The sequence below is a fragment of the Mauremys mutica genome, chromosome 5 (assembly GCF_020497125.1).
Source record: "Mauremys mutica isolate MM-2020 ecotype Southern chromosome 5, ASM2049712v1, whole genome shotgun sequence".
Taxonomy (NCBI): Eukaryota; Metazoa; Chordata; order Testudines; family Geoemydidae; genus Mauremys; species Mauremys mutica.
Genome location: NC_059076.1, coordinates 4,346,716 through 4,364,811, shown reverse-complemented (window position 1 = coordinate 4,364,811; position 18,096 = coordinate 4,346,716). Strand labels below are relative to the sequence as shown.

Below are 18,096 nucleotides of genomic sequence, written 5' to 3'. Positions count from 1 at the left end.
CCTCCAGGGCCTCTGCCAATCTGCCCTGGAGGAAAATTCCTTCCCGACCCCAAATATGGCGATCAGTTAAACCCTGAGCATGTGGGCAAGACTCACCAGCCAGCACCTAGGAAAGAATTCTCTGTAGTACCTTAGATCCCACCCCATCTAACATCCCATCACAGACCATTGGGCATATTTATCTGCTAATAATCAAAGATGAATTAATTGCCAAAATTAGGCTATCCCATCATAGCAGCCCCTCCATAAACTTATCAAGCTTAGTCTTGAAGCCAGATATGTCTTTTGCCCCCACTGCTCCTCTTGGAAGGCTGTTCCAGAACTTCACTCCTCTAATGGTTAGAAACCTTTGTCATATTTCAAGTCTAAACTTCCTAGTATCCAGTTTATATCCATTTGTTCTTATGTCCACATTGGTACTAAGCTTAAATAGTTCCTTTCCCTCCCTGATATTTATCCCTCTGATATATTTATAAAGAACAATCATATCTCCCCTCAGCCTTCTTTTGGTTAGGCTAAACAAGCCGAGCTCTTTCAGTCTCCTTTCACAAGATACGTTTTCCATTCCTCGGATCATCCTAGTAGCCATTCTCTGTACCTGTTCCAGTTTGAATTCATCCTTCTTAAACATGGGAGACCAGAACTGCACACAGTATTCCAGATGAGGTCTCGCCAGTGCCTTGTATAAAGGTACTAACACCTCCTTATCTTTGCTGGAAATACCTCACCTGATGCATCCCAAGACCGCATTAGCTTTTTTAAGGGCCATATCACATTGGCGGCTCATAGTCATCCTGTGATCAACCAATACTCCAAGGTCCTTCTCCTCCTGTGTTACTTCCAACTGATGTGTCCCCAATTTATAACCAAAATTCTTGTTGTTAATCCCTAAATGCATGACCTTAAACTTTTCACTATTAAATTTCATCCTATTACTATTACTCCAGTTTACAAGGTCATCCAGATCTTCCTGTATGATATCCTGGTCCTTCTCTGTGTTAGCAATACCTTCCAGCTTTGTGTCATCTGCAAACTTTATTAGCACATTCCCACTTTTTGTGCTAAGGTCAGTAATAAAAATATTAAATAACATTGGTCCCGAAACCGATCCCTGAGGAACTCCACTAGTAACCTCCTTCCAGCCGTTGTAGTCTCCCCTTTAACCAGTTCCTTATCCACCGTTCAATTTTCATATTGGTCCCCATCTTTTCCAATTTGACTGATACTTCCCCATGTGGAACCGTATCAAATGCCTTACTTGAAATCAAGGTAAATTAGATCCACTGCATTTCCTTTGTCTAAAAAAATTTGTTTCCTTCTCAAAGAAGGAGATCAGGTTGGTTTGCCACGATCTACTTTTTGTAAAACCATGTTGTATTTTGTCCCAATTACCATTGACCTCAATATCCTTAACAACTTTCTCCTTCAAATTTTTTTCCAAGACCTTGCATACTACGGATATCAAACTAACAGGCCTATAGTTACTCGGATCACTTTTTTCCCCTTTCTTAAAAATAGGAACTATGTTAGCAATTCTCCAGTCGTACGGTACAACCCCTGATTTTACTGATTCATTAAAAATTCTTGCTAATGGGCTTGCAATTTCATGTGCCAGTTTTTTATATTCTTGGATGAAGATTATCTGGGCCCTCCGATTTTGTACCATTAAAGTGTTCGAGTTTGGCTTCTACCTCGGATGTGGTAATATCTACCTCCATATCCTCATTCCCATTTGTCATCCTACCTCCATATCCTCATATCCCTAAGCTCCTAATTAGCCTAATTAAAGACTGAGGCAAAGTATTTGTTTAGATATTGGGCCATGCCTAGGTTATCCTTAACCTCCACTCCATCCTCAGTGTTTAGCGGTCCCACTTCTTGTTTGTTTTCTTCTTATTTATATGGTTATAGAACCTTTTACTATTGGTTTTAATTCCCTTTGCAAGGTCCAACTCTACATGTCTTTTGGCCTTTCTCACTTTATCCCTACATGTTCTGACCTCATTAAGGTAGCTTTCCTTGCTAAATCTCTCCCATTTTCCTCTCCTTGTAGACTTCCTGCTTTTTCTTAATCACTTCTCTGAGATGCTTGCTCATCCAGCTTGGTCTACAACTCCTGCCTATGAATTTTTTCCCCTTTCTTGGGATGCAGGCTTCTGATAGTTCCTGCAACTTGGACTTGAAGTAATTCCAGGCCTGGAGATCCACAAGTTCTTCAATCCAATCCACTTCCCTAACTAATTTCCTTAATTCTTTAAAGTTCGCCCTTTTGAAATCAAAAACCCTAGCCCCAGATCCATTTTTGTTTATCCTTCCATCTAGATCACTCGAACCAAGGTTGTCACCTACAACCATTTCTTCTATGAGGTCCTCACTACTCACCAAAACCAAATCTAAAATGGCATCCCCTCTTGTTGGTTCTTGAACTACCTGGTGAAGGAATCCATCAGCTATCGCATCCAGGAAAATCTGACCCCTATTATTATTACTAGCACTTGTCCTCCAGTCTGTATCTGGGAAGTTAGTCTGCCATGATCACACAATTCCCATTAGTGTTTACTTCATTAAAAACATTTAAAGAGTCTCTATCCATATCCAAATCGGATCCCGGCGGTCTGTAGCACACCCCAAGCACTATCTCGGGGGGGGGGGGGGCTCTAGTAGCTTTCTTTCCCAATGTGATTTTTGCCCAGATAGACTCCATCTTATCCATTCCATCCCTTCTTATTTCTTTACAGTTTACCTCATCACTGATATACAATGCTGCTCCACCACCTTTGCCTTTATTTCTGTCTTTCCTAAACAGCACATAGCCTTCAATACCTGTACTCCAGTCATGACTACTATTCCACCATGTTTCTGTTATCCCTATAATATCCGGTTTCACTTCCTGCACCCGTAGCTCTAGTTCCTCCATTTTGTTACCTAGGCTCCTCGCATTAGTGTACAGACATCTTAATTTTTGCCGTTTGGCTTCACTGACATTCTTTACCCGGTTAGGCACAGACATTCTACCACCAGTATCACCTATTAGACTGGTATCTACACTACCCTTCTTATGTCCATTCTCCTGCCCATGGCTGTATCCTTTCTTACTTTGTTTTCTTCCCTCTCAGTGTTAAATTCCAGCGTGGAGATTACCTGGACATCTCCCAACCGTCTTCTCCAAATTCCTAGTTTAAAGCTCTCTTAATCAGTTGTGCCAGCCTCCATCCTAGAAGTCTGTTTCCCTCCTTACTCAGGTGAAGTCCATCCCGAGAGAACAGTCCTCTGTCCATGAATGCTGCCCAGTGGCCATACATCCCAAAGCCCTCCTTATAGCACCACTGCCTGAGCCATCTGTTGATTGCCATAATCTTGTCACACCTTTGTTGCCCTTCTCTAGGAACAGGCAGAATCCCACTGAAGATCACCTGAGCCTTGATTTCCTTAAGTGTCTTCCCCAGTCTGGCATAGTCTCCTTTGATACATTCCAGCGAGAATCTAGCTGTATCATTTGTTCCCACATGAAGGACAATAAGCGGATTCTTTCCCGCTCCCATTAGGTCATCCAGCCAGGACTCAGTTGTACTTGCAAAGGTAGGAGCTCACCTGTGAACAAGTCATGGATGATAACCTGACTAGCTCTAGCTCTTGCATTCATCATCACATAGTGGAGAATAGGCTGAATACTTATCTGTAGACAACCTGTGGTCCTCAGAAGGAACAAAGTTAAAAAAAAATGATATAGAGATAAAATGTCTGAGTCTTACGCAAAAACCAAACCCAAAGATCTTTTTAGATGCCTTTTCCTGTCTTCTGTAACAGGGACTGATGGGTTGGAGTTCTCTTCCCTAGGATTCCAATTTTCTTGGCAGACTTGCTATTTGACATCAGTTCATGCTTTCTCTAAGCAGTATTTGATGGCATAGTTACTACCAGTTCAGTTTAATCTTTTTTTCTGTAAACTAATAAGGCAGGTGCTGAGCAGTGAGAGCTGTTTCCCCACCCCAATCTTTAATGGGCTAAATTCTTGCTTTCCTCTCCACAGGCCAGTTTACTTTCAGGGTTGGTAACCTGTCAAATCGGGATTAGTGTAGCTGAGACACAAAACAGTCAATTTCAGGCAAGGAATTGTCCTACTTGGAACAAAAAAGTATCAAAATTTCAATAGTTTTAGTATACAAATAGTTGAGGTAAAATACGTTTAGTCTACATCAAAAGAATGAATTCCATTTGAACTGCAGTGTATTGTTTGGATGCTTTCAAAATGCTTAGAGAAATGAGCCTTTAAATCTTCAGTTACATATAGTTTGGGAATATGTGATGCTCAGAGCTAGTACCTAGATTTATGTGCTACCAGGTCCTGGGTTAACAAAGTACAGCATACCTTGTAGGTATAATCTTCTAGAGAAAAGTAGTAGAGAGTAATTTTATACTGTGATTCAAAATGCATTTGGCAAAAATGTCACCTTCACAGCTAGATCTACAGGGAGTAGGCTAGATTGCCTTTTGACAATGCTGTTGCCCTAGTCACCATATTGCATTGGTGGGTAGGGGAGAAGACACCAATTCTAGTTTGCGTGAGAGAGCTGAAATAGTCACTAGGCTGTAAAGTGATTTTAGTTTCTTGTAAAATCTCAACCTGTTATCTGTAAATGTGATAAATAGATTATAAAGCCGGAGGGGACCACTGTGAACATCTAGTTTGATCTCCTGTGTAACATAGGCGATAGAACTTCCTTCAATTAATTCCTATTTGAACTAGAGCATATATTTTAGAAGAAAAATCCTATCTTAATTTAAAAATTCCCAGTGATGGCGAATTCACCACAACTTTTGGTAAGTTCTAATGGTTAATTACTCTCACTGTTAAAAATGTGTATCTTACTTTCAGTCTGAATTTGCCTACCTTCAATTTCCAGCCATTGGAACTTGTTATACCTTTGTCTGCTAAATTGAAGAGCCCATTATCAAATTTATGTTTCCCATGTACAGACTTACAAAATGTGACAAGTCACTCTTTAAGTTTCTCTCTACTAAACTGAATAGATTGAGCTCCTGTAGTTAACAGAGTGATGTTGTGGTGAAAAAGGCAAATATTTTGGGATTTATTAATGAACGTGTCATATGTAAGACATGGAAGGTAATTGTTCGGCTATACCTAGTACTGGTGAGGTCTCAACTGGAGTATGGTGTCCCAGTTTTGGGCACCACTCTCTAAGACAGGCCTCCACAACATACGGCCCGCGGAGGGATTCTGAATCCCCCACACACAGCGCTCTGCGGGCAGCCCAGAGCCCTTTAAATCCCAGCCGCGGCGGGGAATCAAAGGGCTCTGCGTTGCCCGCAGTGGAGGGCAGCCCAGAGCCCTTTGAATCCTGGCCCGCGGCCGCTAATTGCCCCCTCCATGGACCTCTGCCCTAACTGCCCCCCAGGACCCCCACCCCCTATCTAACACAGCTGGTCCTTGTCTCCTGATATCCCTCTCCCAGGACCCCACCCCCTATCTAAATGCCGCTGCTCCTTGTCCCCCGATTGCCCCCTCCCGAGACCCCTGCCCCTATCTAAGCCTCCCTTCTCCTTGTCCCCAACTGCCCCCTCCTGAGATCCCCCCCAACTTCCCCATAGGACCTCACCCCCACCTGTCCCCTGATGAACCTCTGAGACTCCCATGCCTATCCAACTGCTGCCTGTCCCCTGACTGCCCCCTGAACCTCCGCCCCATTCAACCCCCACTGCTCCCTGTCCCTTGACTGCTCCCCGGAACCCCCTACCCCTTCTCCAACCCCCAGCCCCCTTACCGTGCCACTCAGACCAGCATGTCTGGCTCCACGCAGCTCCAGACACGTTGCTGCCATGCTCCCCCGCGTAGCCCACAGCCCCCCCCTCCCAGCACCTGCCTTCCAGATTTTAACACCTCAAAATTCAGGAGTGCTCAAGCTCAGTTTGGGCAGCTGTTACTTCATTTCTCCCAAATCAAATATACTGATCCACTGGCACTTGCTGTAGAAAAAGTAGGATAAAATTGAGCAAGAAATGCTTATTAGGACTGGAATTGTTATTTTCAACAGCCATTGCCTTTTTGTTTGTTTAAAAGGAAGACAGTGAGATTGCATTGGCAAATTCCCCATAGAAAGAAAGAGTGGAACAAAAGAATAATAAAGGCACCTCAACTTTTCCTCATTTATGGAGGACAGTCTTATAATATGCATCCAGATCTCCTCCAATCACACCAGCTGAAAATTGTTCCACTTTACTGCAGCTCTGTAACCATATGGGAACCAATCCTGTCTGTGTTTTGTGCACATCCAAAGTTCCTGCCGAATGACCCACCCTGGGAGCGAGTTACCAGTGACCCAGGGCTTGGGGCAGCAGCGGGGTCAGGGGAGGGCACTGGTGGGGAGGAAAGGGGGGAAGCCCAGCGCTGGGGTGGCAGGGGGTGCGGGTGGGGGGAGAGCCCAGTACTGGGGCAGCAGGGGGTACAGGGGGGAGCCCAGGGCTGGGATGGGGGGCAGCCAATTTTTTTTGCTTGGGGCAGCAAAAAACCTAGAGCCGGCCCTGCCGGGTTCCCCCAGCCGCCGGAGCCCCGGGCCTTTTAATTTGCCCCTGAGGGCTCCCAGCCATCTCCCCACCCCCAACCTTCCTTTTTGGCCCACAGCTGTTTTGGTGGTGTGGCGCTGGGGAAGGAGGGTTTGTTTCCGCAGGGCGGGGTGTTTCTGCGGGGCCGGGAGGTTTCGGCCCTCAGCTGTTTTCTTTGGAGGAATGTGGCCCTCGCCGCTTTACGAGTTGTGCAGGCCTGCGCTAAGATGTGAACAAATTGCAGAGAGTCCAGCAGAGAGTGGCAGTGAAGAAAGACTTTGAACACATGACCTATGGGGAAAGGCTGAAAGAATTGGGCATGCTTAGCCTGGATAAGAGAAGACTTTGGGGGTCAAGTGGCATGGTAACAGTTTTCAAATATGGAAAAGGCTGTTAACAAAGAGGGCTGTGATTGGTTGTAGGTCCACCAAGTGTAGGACAAGAAGAAATCAGCTTAATTTGCAGCATGGGAGATTTAGGTTAGATATAAGGAAAAACTTTCTAACTATAAGGATAGTTAAGCACTGGAGCCAAGCTACCTGGGGAGGTTGCAGAGTCCCTGCCCTTGGAGGAAAGCTTTCATTGTATCTTGCCAGGGAAGATTTGGAAAGGTAAGAATGCTTTTATATTTAAATGTGAAACTATTGACTCAATATTTGTTAAAGGAAAGACAAATTTTTGACACCAAAATGATCAAGTTCAGTAGTTTTGAAAATAACCATGCCAAGTGGCATTAGGCCAAGTGGTTAGGCCATGTCTACACTTACAGGCTTATAGGAGCACAGCTGTACCACTGTAAGAGTGCTCTTATAGCCATGTTATGCTGATGGGAAAGAGTTCTCCTGTTGGCATAATAAAACCAGCTTTATAAGCGGTGGTAGCTGTGTAAGTGGGAGAGTGTCTCCCGCTGACTTAGCATTGTGCACATGAGCGCTTATACTGGCAGAAGTTATGTTGCTCAGGAGTGTGTGTTTTTTCACCCCTGAGTGACAAGTTTTGCTGACATAAGTGCTAGTGTAGACGTGGCCTTACTGTCATTGTTCATCCTGCTATATCAAGTTGGGAGTAACCTGAAGCATTTACAGCAGTTGTAATTCATGCTCTATGTAACCTGGTAACTCATTTGTTGAGGGGGGAGAAAGGAATCTGACCTTTCTGTTAACTGTCTGTTGTACTGATTGCTGTAATAACAAATATAATTAAAACAAACTTGTGTCACGTGAAGAAATGTGAGGCATCAGTGAAGACCAGGAATCTGTATAGGTTAAGGATCATAATGGTCGTGAATGCAGTTGAATTCCATGTTAAGCTTTTGGATAGTTAAGTTTACAGGATTTTGATTTCCTCATTTTATATCAAAGATCAATTAAAAGAAAACTGTTCTGTACTGGTTTTACAAAAGTTTGTGGAAAAGGTCTAATGGCTAGATAATGGTATTGTTTATACCTGTTGTATTTTGACTGCCAGACTTTAAAAAATGTTTGAATTAAATATAAATTTGGAAGGGGATACTGTCTAGTGATATTTCTGTATTGTGGAGCTACAAAATGGGATTTTTGCTCAGCAGTGATTCTGCATTATGATGCAGTGTTTAATTATGTCATTGCATACTAATTTTTTCCCCACAGGGCCCCTGCCTCATACAGTGCACAGGATGGGACCTGCTCTGGGAATGAATCAGGGTTGTGTAGTAAAAGAGGCAATTGTCTGTAGGACCCCTGCCTTGTGTTGCTGAAATTGAAGGTGTGTGGTGAATGAAGTAGAAGAGTACAGGAGGATGCTCATGATTAAGGCACCAGAGAGCAATGAGAAATGTTTTGCCAGTGGGTTTCACAGATGTCTGCTGGCAACAGAGCAGACTCCCAAATTTTGTATTCCATTTCAGGTTCTAGAGGCGAGAATAGGGAGTATACTCCAGTGGTCACAGACCCTTCTGCATTTGTCACCTCCAGCCTCTGTCTGTTCCAGTCTCTCAATCTAGTCAGGCCTAATCTCCATACACCCATCTCACCCCACCCTACCCCCGACGACTCCTCTCATCACACTTTTGGAGTATGTCTACACTGCCCACGTTACAGCATGGCCGCGGCAGCGTGGTGACGTGGGCAATGTAGACACGCTTTATCGCCAGGGGAGAGCTCTCCCAGTGATTAAAAAAAACAAAAAAAACAACCCACCCTGAACTAGCAGTGGTAGCTTTATCGCTGGGAGTGCAGCTGTCTATACTGGCGCTTTTCAGCGCTAAAATTTTTGTCGCTCAGGGGGGTGTTTTTTCACTGAAGGTGGCAGTGTAGACACAGCCCCCGTCTCCTTTCCCAGCTAGCCCTTTTCTCCCACAGCAGACTCTCTATTAGATTTCCACTTGCTTCCCCGCGCCTCCCATTTCCAAACCCTGACTACCAGTCTCCTTCTTTGGGGTCTTGGTTGTATGTCCCCTCTAGCCCCTTTCCAATCTCTCTCCCCCCTGCCTCAGCTCCTTGTCTGTCTTCCTGCCTAGCGAGTTCTAGTCCCCTGCCCCCAACCTCCTCATCTGATCTTTCTCTCTCTCACTTCTTAGTATTCTACCCTCTGCTTCTCACTCTCCAGCTCCCAGTCTCAGTACCCTTTCCTGGCTACTTGTACCAATCTACTCCCTTCCCTAAGTCCAGGTCTTGTCTCCTGTGCATCTGAGACAGGTTGCTTTTTCCTCCATGATACCTGGGCCTAGTGGGGGGAGCATTGACAGTGCAGACTGTCTCCCTTTCCTCATTTTTTCTGCCTGGTGCCACCAGGATCAGCAGTTGCAGAGAAACGCTAACAAGTTTCTTCTGAGCATGTGCTAAGATTATTCAAAAGCTCATAATATGGCCAAATTTTGAGTTTCCTGCCCAGAACAGCAAAAGGCACATCTCTGACACCAGGACCCACGCCCCCTGCTACATTTCAGGTCCCTGTTCTAAAGCATGAAAGTACTAAAGCTTTTCAGCAGAACAGCTATATGGCTTTAACATGTGCAAAACAACATCTTTTTTCAATCTCATTCTTTTGATACAGACAAACTACTTTTGTTGAAACTTTCACCCAAAAATTAAGACTGAGGCAGAAGCCTGACATAGGAAACATCAGCCTAAATAATTAAAGTTTAGCAAAGTTATAAACAACTAAAACCAGGGTTGTCTTATGGGGACATGTCTGACAAACTTCAATGTAGGTGGTGCTCCTAGATCAGTCTGTAATAAAGCAGGTGTTTTCTTTTGAAGAATCTCTCACTGGTTAGATATGATTATTATTGACTAGTTGGTTTTGTGTTGGATGAGTTAATTTTCTCTTTCTGGAATCCTGTCAATTTAATGTTTGGTGTTTTATCAGTTGCAAGATGAAATACCTCCCAGTACTTTTTCATCATAAATCCATTGTAGTCTTGCAGCTTCATGACAAGCATTGTTGCTTGAGCTGCCCCAAATACCTGCTTTTCTTCTTACCTTTAGTGTCCTTGAGACTGATTCTGCACTGGCTTGGACACTCTACTATCATTCACACCTGTGTAAAGTGGTAGAAAATGGTCATTCAAAATTGGTAGCATTTTACTTACTTTGTGCAGTATGCAGGGCAGTGGACAGTTGGGCTCCTGGTATTTAATATTTGATGTTGGTATGTGGACTTCACTATTTGTCATCCCATTCTTTAGGAAATGTTTTGGTCTTGAAAGTAAATGGTCCGAACTGTATTATTGTAGAGTTATTTCTGTTTAAGTTCGCTTAAGTGTGGAATATCCATTTCCAGTTTCTTGCAAATGCTCTTATATGTGGTAATTCACTGTTGCAATATCCTACATGCCAAATGATTGTATACTGCTTTCTGCTTCAGATATTGTTATGTAATTGAATTTTTGTCTCAGTTTCAGTAGAAAAAAATATTGTGGAGGGCAGTAACTTCTGAGCATCCAGACTGCAGGGTATGAGTAGCACATATTATCCTACTTATTACATTTTTTGGACACAGAGTATGTTGTGGTAAGGTTTCTCTGTAAATGGTGAGCCACTAAAAGTCTTGAGCATTACTACTGTTCTGAGATAGAAGGATCTGGATATTCAGCAGTAAAAGCAGCAGCAGCAACAGCGGTAGTAAAGACAGAGCAGGTTCCACAGTTAGCATATTTCACAGTATGATTCAGTGTGTACACAGCTTCCCAGATAGCTGCCTGCAGGAGGGAACCAAAACTGTAGAATGAAAAATATTCAGGTTTCATGATTATGATGCTAAATCATGTGATTTTTACTATACCATAAGTTGCCAACTTAGCTTTACTCAAGAGAGGATCCTTTGCTGCAGTGTATTTAAAAAAAAAAAAAGAGGGGGAAAATTGTGCAATGTGTGTTTATGCCTACACCATGCCGAAGAGACCCTTACTAGTAAATAATCTGTGTATCACTGAGGTAAGAGATTGTTTCTGCTTTCCCTGCACAGTGCTGCTGCAGCACGGAGCTGATCCAAACATTCGAAACACTGATGGGAAGTCAGCGCTGGACCTGGCAGATCCTTCAGCCAAAGCTGTACTCACAGGTAAGAGACATAAGTTTCTATTGAATTGTCTTCTGTAGTTCATTGGGTATACAACACTTCAGCCTCTTAAACCCTGACTGCCTTTCATTTTTCTTTAGCATAAAAACAGCAAAAATGTGTGTCATTATCAGGTTCCGTATTGAGTTGATATAACTGTCATTAATTGCCATGCTTCCAGAGGTTTGAATAGCTTATTCCTCTTATTTGAGAGAATTATGTAATTGGACAACATCATTCATTATTCACTGCATTTTTATCACTAGCCTGCATATGGGTTGAACTGCAGCCTCCATCCCCTGCAAAAAAAAAAAAAAAAAAAGTCAGTTACTCAACAGTGAAGGTCTTAAAACAATCAAGGACGTTTGTCTTACCGTAATAGTTGCTGTGATCAGAAAGGTAACCTGCTACCTTATAGCTTAAATCAATATTTGCTATGGATTTGTGTGCTGCTCTTCCTCCTCCTCATTAGCCATTTAGATATAAGTGGTGGGTAACACTGAACTCTGTGGGCTATTAACCTAACCATTAAAGAATAATTTGCACATTATTTTTACCAATGTAATGTTGTTTTTATATATATCTGTATTTTTATATATAATACTTATTAATTACTTTAAAATATCAATGAACATTAAAAATGAGTATCCTGTGGAAGAGTTGTATGTCCAAAGTTCATATGCATTTTGTGCTGGTTTTGTTTTAAGTGAGTTTTAGAAAATGGAGGTTAGAAGGAGATAAATGTGGCTATAAAAGCATAATTAGGCTGGGGATGAGATTCAGCAGTTGACCCTCATTGTCAACGACTAGCAATTTTTTTTCCTAGTGTTTTGTCTTTGCCCTCTTCCCTCCTCTTCTGTATTGACCAGTTAATTTGTAGTTGATATGCTAATGCAAAACCTGCATGTTTCTGTTTAGGAAGGGAGAATACAGCTCCCGTCACATTTGGTCAGAAAACATTTCCCCCCTTTCTTTTTTCTCCCAATACACTGTTATGCATTACTATCTGAGGCTCTGAAGTGAACCAAGTGTGTTTGTGGAACAAAGGCTCTTTAAATTTGAGGCAGAGTAATTAAACTAAGGCCTTTGCTACACTTCAGAGTTACAGCGCTGTAAAGCCACCACCAGCGCTGTAACTCACTCCCTGTCCACACTGGCAAGGTACATACAGCGCTGTATCTCCCTGGCTACAGCGCTGCATGTACTCCACCTCGACAAGAGAAATAAAGAGAACAGCGCTGGTGCTGCCATGCTGGGGTGCCAGTGTAAACAGTGATTAATCTTACTACGCTGTAACTGACCTCCGGAACCTTCCCATAATGCTTTTAAGTAAAGATTAAACTCTTTGTTTTGTTGTGATGCCTCTGTTTGTTTTGTTGTGAACTCGGGGCTCCTGGAGCTGCTTATCTAAAAAACAAACACAGCTACTGTTTGCTGTGAATGAGGTAGGCAGGGGGATCCCTTTGGAATGTCCACAGCTAGTGTTTGCTTGAGGAGAGAAGCAACACAGCAGTCGGGGGAGTCCGTTTCGGAGCAGCTGCTTATCTGGTCTGTGAGAAAAAAAACAAAGAAGCCTATTTGCATTTAGTGAATGAGGGGGTGGGGGGAAGGGGTCGGAACTTGCAAGGCAGGGAGCTGACAGTGTCAGCTCCAAAAATCCACTCTCTCTCTCTCCCCCACGCTCCCTGTCACACTCCACCCCACCCCCCTCTTTTGAAAAGCACGTTGCAGCCATTTGAACGCTTGGATAGCTGCCCATAATGCACCACTCCCAACACCGCTGTAAATGCTACAAATGTGGCCACACTGCAGCGTTGGTAGCTGTGAGTGTGGCCACACTGCAGCGCTTTCCCTACACAGCTGTATGAAGACAGCTTTAACTCCCAGCGCTGTACAGCTGCAAGTGTAGCCATACCCTAAGTCAGTGTTCAAAGAAACTCCTGTAGTGTTAACATTAATGTTAACTGTGCTAATCAGGTTAATCTGATTTTTGTCAATTGATAAAAAGTAAGGTAGTACAGACACTGTATGTGGGTAGGATATATGTCGAAATCCAGGCATCTTTAAAATAAACAACCTAGGAAGGGATTAATGTGAATGGAAAATTTAATTACGAGCAACACTGAAAATTTTCTGCTTTGAGGCCACTGACTAATGGCAGCTTTTCAGGCTCTCCCTAAGGCCAGCCTCAGGTGTCAGCAGTAAATTTAGGAAGAGCTTTTGCAAAGGTGACCTAACTATGACATGCCCCATTACAAGTATATGGGGATCTTTTCACAGATTTCAGTGGGCATTGGATCAGGCCCATGTGCCTTTGGAAAAAGAGAACAGTCTGTTGTAGCAAGTGTGTATGGGCTGGAAGTGGCCGCCTGGAAGGCTGTAGACTCTCCCTGTGGTAAGCATAGTTTGAAATATGGAGCTTTCAATTGTTCTTCCTTATCTCCTAGCACAGGAGTGCCCAATTGTTGCAGTACTGAGGGATACCTTGACAAATTGATGGAAGCTGAAGGTCAGCACCGAAGCTGCATATAAACGTCAAATATAAATATAACCAAATTTGCATGTACTCTTCCTTTTTAGATTAATAAAATGAGTTTTTTGTTTACTCTCACTAGCAATGAGAGCTTGCAGTTCCTCAGTTTTGTCCTGAAGGTGGCTCTTGGCTACATTTTGGTCCTTAGATTATACATTGTTTATCTGTGCCCTAGCTGTATACACTGGTAATGCATCACCCCTTCAGCTGGCCTACAACAGACTTAATAGGTTTTAAAATGTTGTAGCTGGAATCCACCTAAATCAGAACTTCTTATTAGTGACTTTGTTTTGTGACTATTCGTCTGCATATCTTCTCTGTTAAGCATCTGCTTTCCCATGTATTTCCAGTGTGCTACACTTTTAGGGGCTCTCCTCTGACTTAAAGGGATTTGACAGCAAATTTTGGTGGCTCAGGCTTCACAATAGCCTTTGGCAGTGGCATCCTCTCTGAGATCAGATATAACAGTGTTTTAGAAGGTATTCTTTAGAGAGATGAGTACTAGTATTTACAGTATTTGTATGTTGCATGGTGATATTTTTGGAGGTGCTCAGTGTTTGACTAACATTGCTTCTCTTAAAGACAATGGTAAAACTCCTCCTGACTTTAATGGGAGCAGAGTTGACATTAGTCTAAGTGTATTTGAAAACTCAACCAGGCCTTCATTATGCTTGTACCTTTAGAGAACTTATTTATTAAAGCAATGTTGATTTATTGCTGTTGTTCATGTAGGGTTTAAGTGTCCATGTGTGTAATATGGTCACTGCTGCATAGTTTATGAAAGACTGAGATTCCTCTTACAAGCTCATTTATTTACCCAATGAGTTTTATGCATTGATACATGCCTTGGGAATAAAATTCAGTGGTGAACTTTTTGTGAACTACAAATTAAAGAGAAAAAGTGAATAGAGAAGTCATTAATACACTGGCTAAGTCATAAAAGAAATACTTCAGCCAGATTTATGAAAGAAGAAAAGCCCTACATTTGCTCAATAATGGTAGTTTAGTACTTTCTTCCCATGTAGACTGCATTCCCAGCAATATTAAGCACAGTGGCGGCAGTTGTCACATCCACAGTGATTCCATTTTCTTCATTTTCCAGACTAGGAAAATGTATTTAGCACTCCGTCTCTCAGACTGGGGGAAGGGTATGTAATGCAAGGCCTTCAGGGAAGGCTTCCAGCTTCTCTTCTAATACATTTTCTCAAAATTGTTTTTGTACAAAGAAGACACAATGCAAGTGAGGGACCAATTTTATGATGGAAATGGCATTCTAAAGTTTGCTCTAAAATTGAAACTGAGTCTAAAACTGTTTAATTTCTCTAACATCAGTTAAGTAAACACCCAGTTTCGGCTCTTGAAAATAGTTGTATATTCATCCAGAGGGGGGAAATTGTGTTCTGATACCTACATTCCGAAACAAGTTTCCCTTCCTTCTGCAAGTAACCAGGTCATCCCTGCAGTTACACAAATATTTCATGCCAGTGGTTAGTTATCTCAATTTTTTTAAGCTCTTATGCATTTCTTAGCAAAGTACAGCCATCTCTATCTGTTCCACCAGATTGACTGAAGAAGGGTTTTTATCACTGTGACGGGTTGTACCTTGCACCAGTCCCAAAAAGGTTAACTTGGCTTTGCAGGCTGAGGAAACCCCACCCCTCCGACTCTGCTGAGCATGCTCAGCCTGGAGGCAAAGTATAAAAGGAAGCAGCCCAACTCAGTCTGGGCAGGCTGCTGAAGGGGTAGGATGCAGACTGCAGGCTCTCTCCAGGGAGCTGCTACAGGCCCTGATTAAATATCAGAGGGATAGCTGTGTTAGTCTGGATCTGTAAAAGCAGAAAAGAGTCCTGTGGCACCTTATAGACTAACAGACGTATAGGAGCATGAGCTTTCGTGGGTGAATACCCACTTCGTCGGATGCAAGGTTATACACATCTTGCAGCCTTTTAAAGAAGCTTTCTAGTTACCTCTTCCTTAAATTGCTAAACAGTTTTTAGATTATTAACTCTTTGGGACAGGGACTGACTCTTAATCAGTGTTTGTACAGTTCCTAGCACAATGGGCCCTAATAATGAATGGAACTTCTGGGAGATGTATTACAATACAAGTCCAATAAGTAACAGCCTCTAATTATTGCATTGTTCTACTATTTCCATTTTAAATGTTAATGTTTTTATTTTTCTTATATGCTGTCATATAATTAAAATGAATAGTGAATTTTCTCAGTTAAAGTTGCTGGTGTTATGAGCGTCACTACTCCTACTCCTACTGCTTGCTATTCTGAGTTGCTTCCCATCAGTGCATTTGTGCAACTTCTAAAGCTATTAATGGGAGTTAAATACGCAATGAGTGGAAAGTATACACTTTGATAGGTGAGGGTTCCCTTAGAAATTAAAAGCCCAAACCTGAATGCCTTAGAACCTTTCCCCAGAAAAAAGGAATAATATATTAGGGAAAAACTAATTTCTTGTTCATGAACTGAATCAACTTTCCAAGTTAGAAGAAAGACAGACAGTGATCTTCCTACTTATTATGGAAATAAAAATAGCCCACTTTTCTTTTTAAAAAAAAATGTTGCTCAAAGGGGGGAGGGATAGCTCAGTGGTTTGAGCACTGGCCTGCTAAACCCAGGGTTGTGAGTTCAATCCTTGAGGGGGCCACTTAGGGATCTGGGGCAAAAATCAGTACTTGGTCCTGCTAGTGAAGGCAGGGGGCTGGACTCAGTGACCTTTCAAGGTCCCTTCCAGTTCTAGGAGATAGGATATCTCCATTATCATCATATATTCAGCTTTTCTCACCCTCAACTATTTTTTAAAAAGCTGTTATGTTAGGGACGGGTAGATTGGTAGTGGTGAAGCTGGGCTAACACTACAGAAAAGTATTAATGAGCATTTAGTTTATTTTGGCATTTGATCCCTTTTTGTTTGTTTCTATGAACACTCATAGGAGTGATTTTTTTTGTTTTGTTTCAAAGAATGTACATAAATGTTCATATGAAGATTTGCACCAAGTTTTTGTGCAGCCATTCTGAAATCTTCTTTGATTCTTTTATTTATAAATGTTTGTCAGTCACTCAGGGAGCAGAAACAATGACATGTGATGTGTTACCTTAGTGTAAGCAAGTAGTTCACACACAACCTATAGGCTGAGATATGTTTACATAAAATGTACACAGAAAGCCCATCAATGGATAATTTATTAGAAAAAAGGGCAAAATCTGCTGGATATTTTACTGCAAATAATTTACCAAGGTTTGGAGAGTTGGAGAAAGGTTGTGCACAAAATCCTAACTGACTCTTTCATTTTAAGTAACAAGCTTCAAAAGGAGGGGATAATTTTTCATTTCTTCTTCGAGTGCTTGCTCACGTCCATTCCATGTTAGGAATGTGTGTGTGCCATGTGCACCATTGCCGGAGATTTTTCCCTCAGTGGTATCCGTCAGGCTGGCTCTAGTGCCCTCTGGTGCTGTATGTTTATGCACTGGTTTAAGGAGCCTGACTGGCCCCACATCCTCTCAGTTCTTTCTTATCTCCTGTGAGAATCGCTGGAACACCTTCTCTTGTTTCAGCAAGGCATTCAATCAGTGGTTCAGTAGAGCAGTGCTTCTCAAAGTGGTGGTCTGCGGACTGGTGCCGGTCCGCGAGCCATCGGCTGCCGCTCCACGGCGAGTTTCCTCATAAGAGCGTTGAATAGGATAATAATATGGCACCGGTCCCTGGCACATTGGGGGAAAAAAAAATTGCTGGTCCCCCACATCAGATAGCTTGAGAAGCACTGCTGTAGAGGATGCTTGCTGGAACTGAGAAAGGACAAGGAAAGGAAGTGCTGTGGAGTGTGACCTGCATTGTGCCCCTCCTCTAGCCCCGCTCCATAAGTGGCACAGTCAACTCTACCCTGCTTGTAGGTGGCATTGAGTCCGGTGCAGGACCATCCATTGACACTGGGGGGGACATTATGGCACTACCGGGAGTGCAGTGCCATCCACCCTAGAGGCCTTTGCAGTGGCCAGTGACCTGATTACTCTCCCGGTACTGCCAACCCCGCTGGGACAAGTCCTTACACCAGTGAGATTGTCAAGCAGAAGGGAGCATGTTACCCTGAGCTCTTATCTGGCACCAGGTCCTCTGGCACCGACCAGAGGGAAACTGGCCCTGTTGATGTCGGCGAAAACTTCCCCTGTCCAGCACCAATCCCTGGACCCTTGGCACCGGCTGGTGGCAGCAAAGGGTACTGTCCCCTATGGTCTCCTCAAGTTGACTTGTCCTTGGAATTGAAGATAGAGCCCATCACCCAATCAAGGGCCTGTCACCAGTACCTGACTTACCTCCTACTGGATCTTGATGTGGGTGCCCCCACCCCCCACAGGTGCCTGGCCCGGAGGACAATGGCTGTTGCAGGTCCATTGGCCATTTTGGAATCCATGGGATTTTCCACTGGGACTGGGACTGCCTTCCAGCCATTCA

General features: G+C 43.1%; 1 protein-coding gene across 1 annotated transcript in view; it reads left to right on the top strand.

Annotated features, from left to right (window-relative positions):
- TNKS (tankyrase) overlaps positions 1–18,096 on the top strand; it is a 323,782-nt gene that overhangs the window by 49,166 nt on the left and 256,520 nt on the right. Inside the window, exon 3 of the mRNA XM_045018479.1 lies at positions 11,008–11,103. Within this exon, the coding sequence (XP_044874414.1) occupies positions 11,008–11,103 (96 nt within the window). The remainder of the gene's footprint in view (positions 1–11,007; positions 11,104–18,096) is intronic.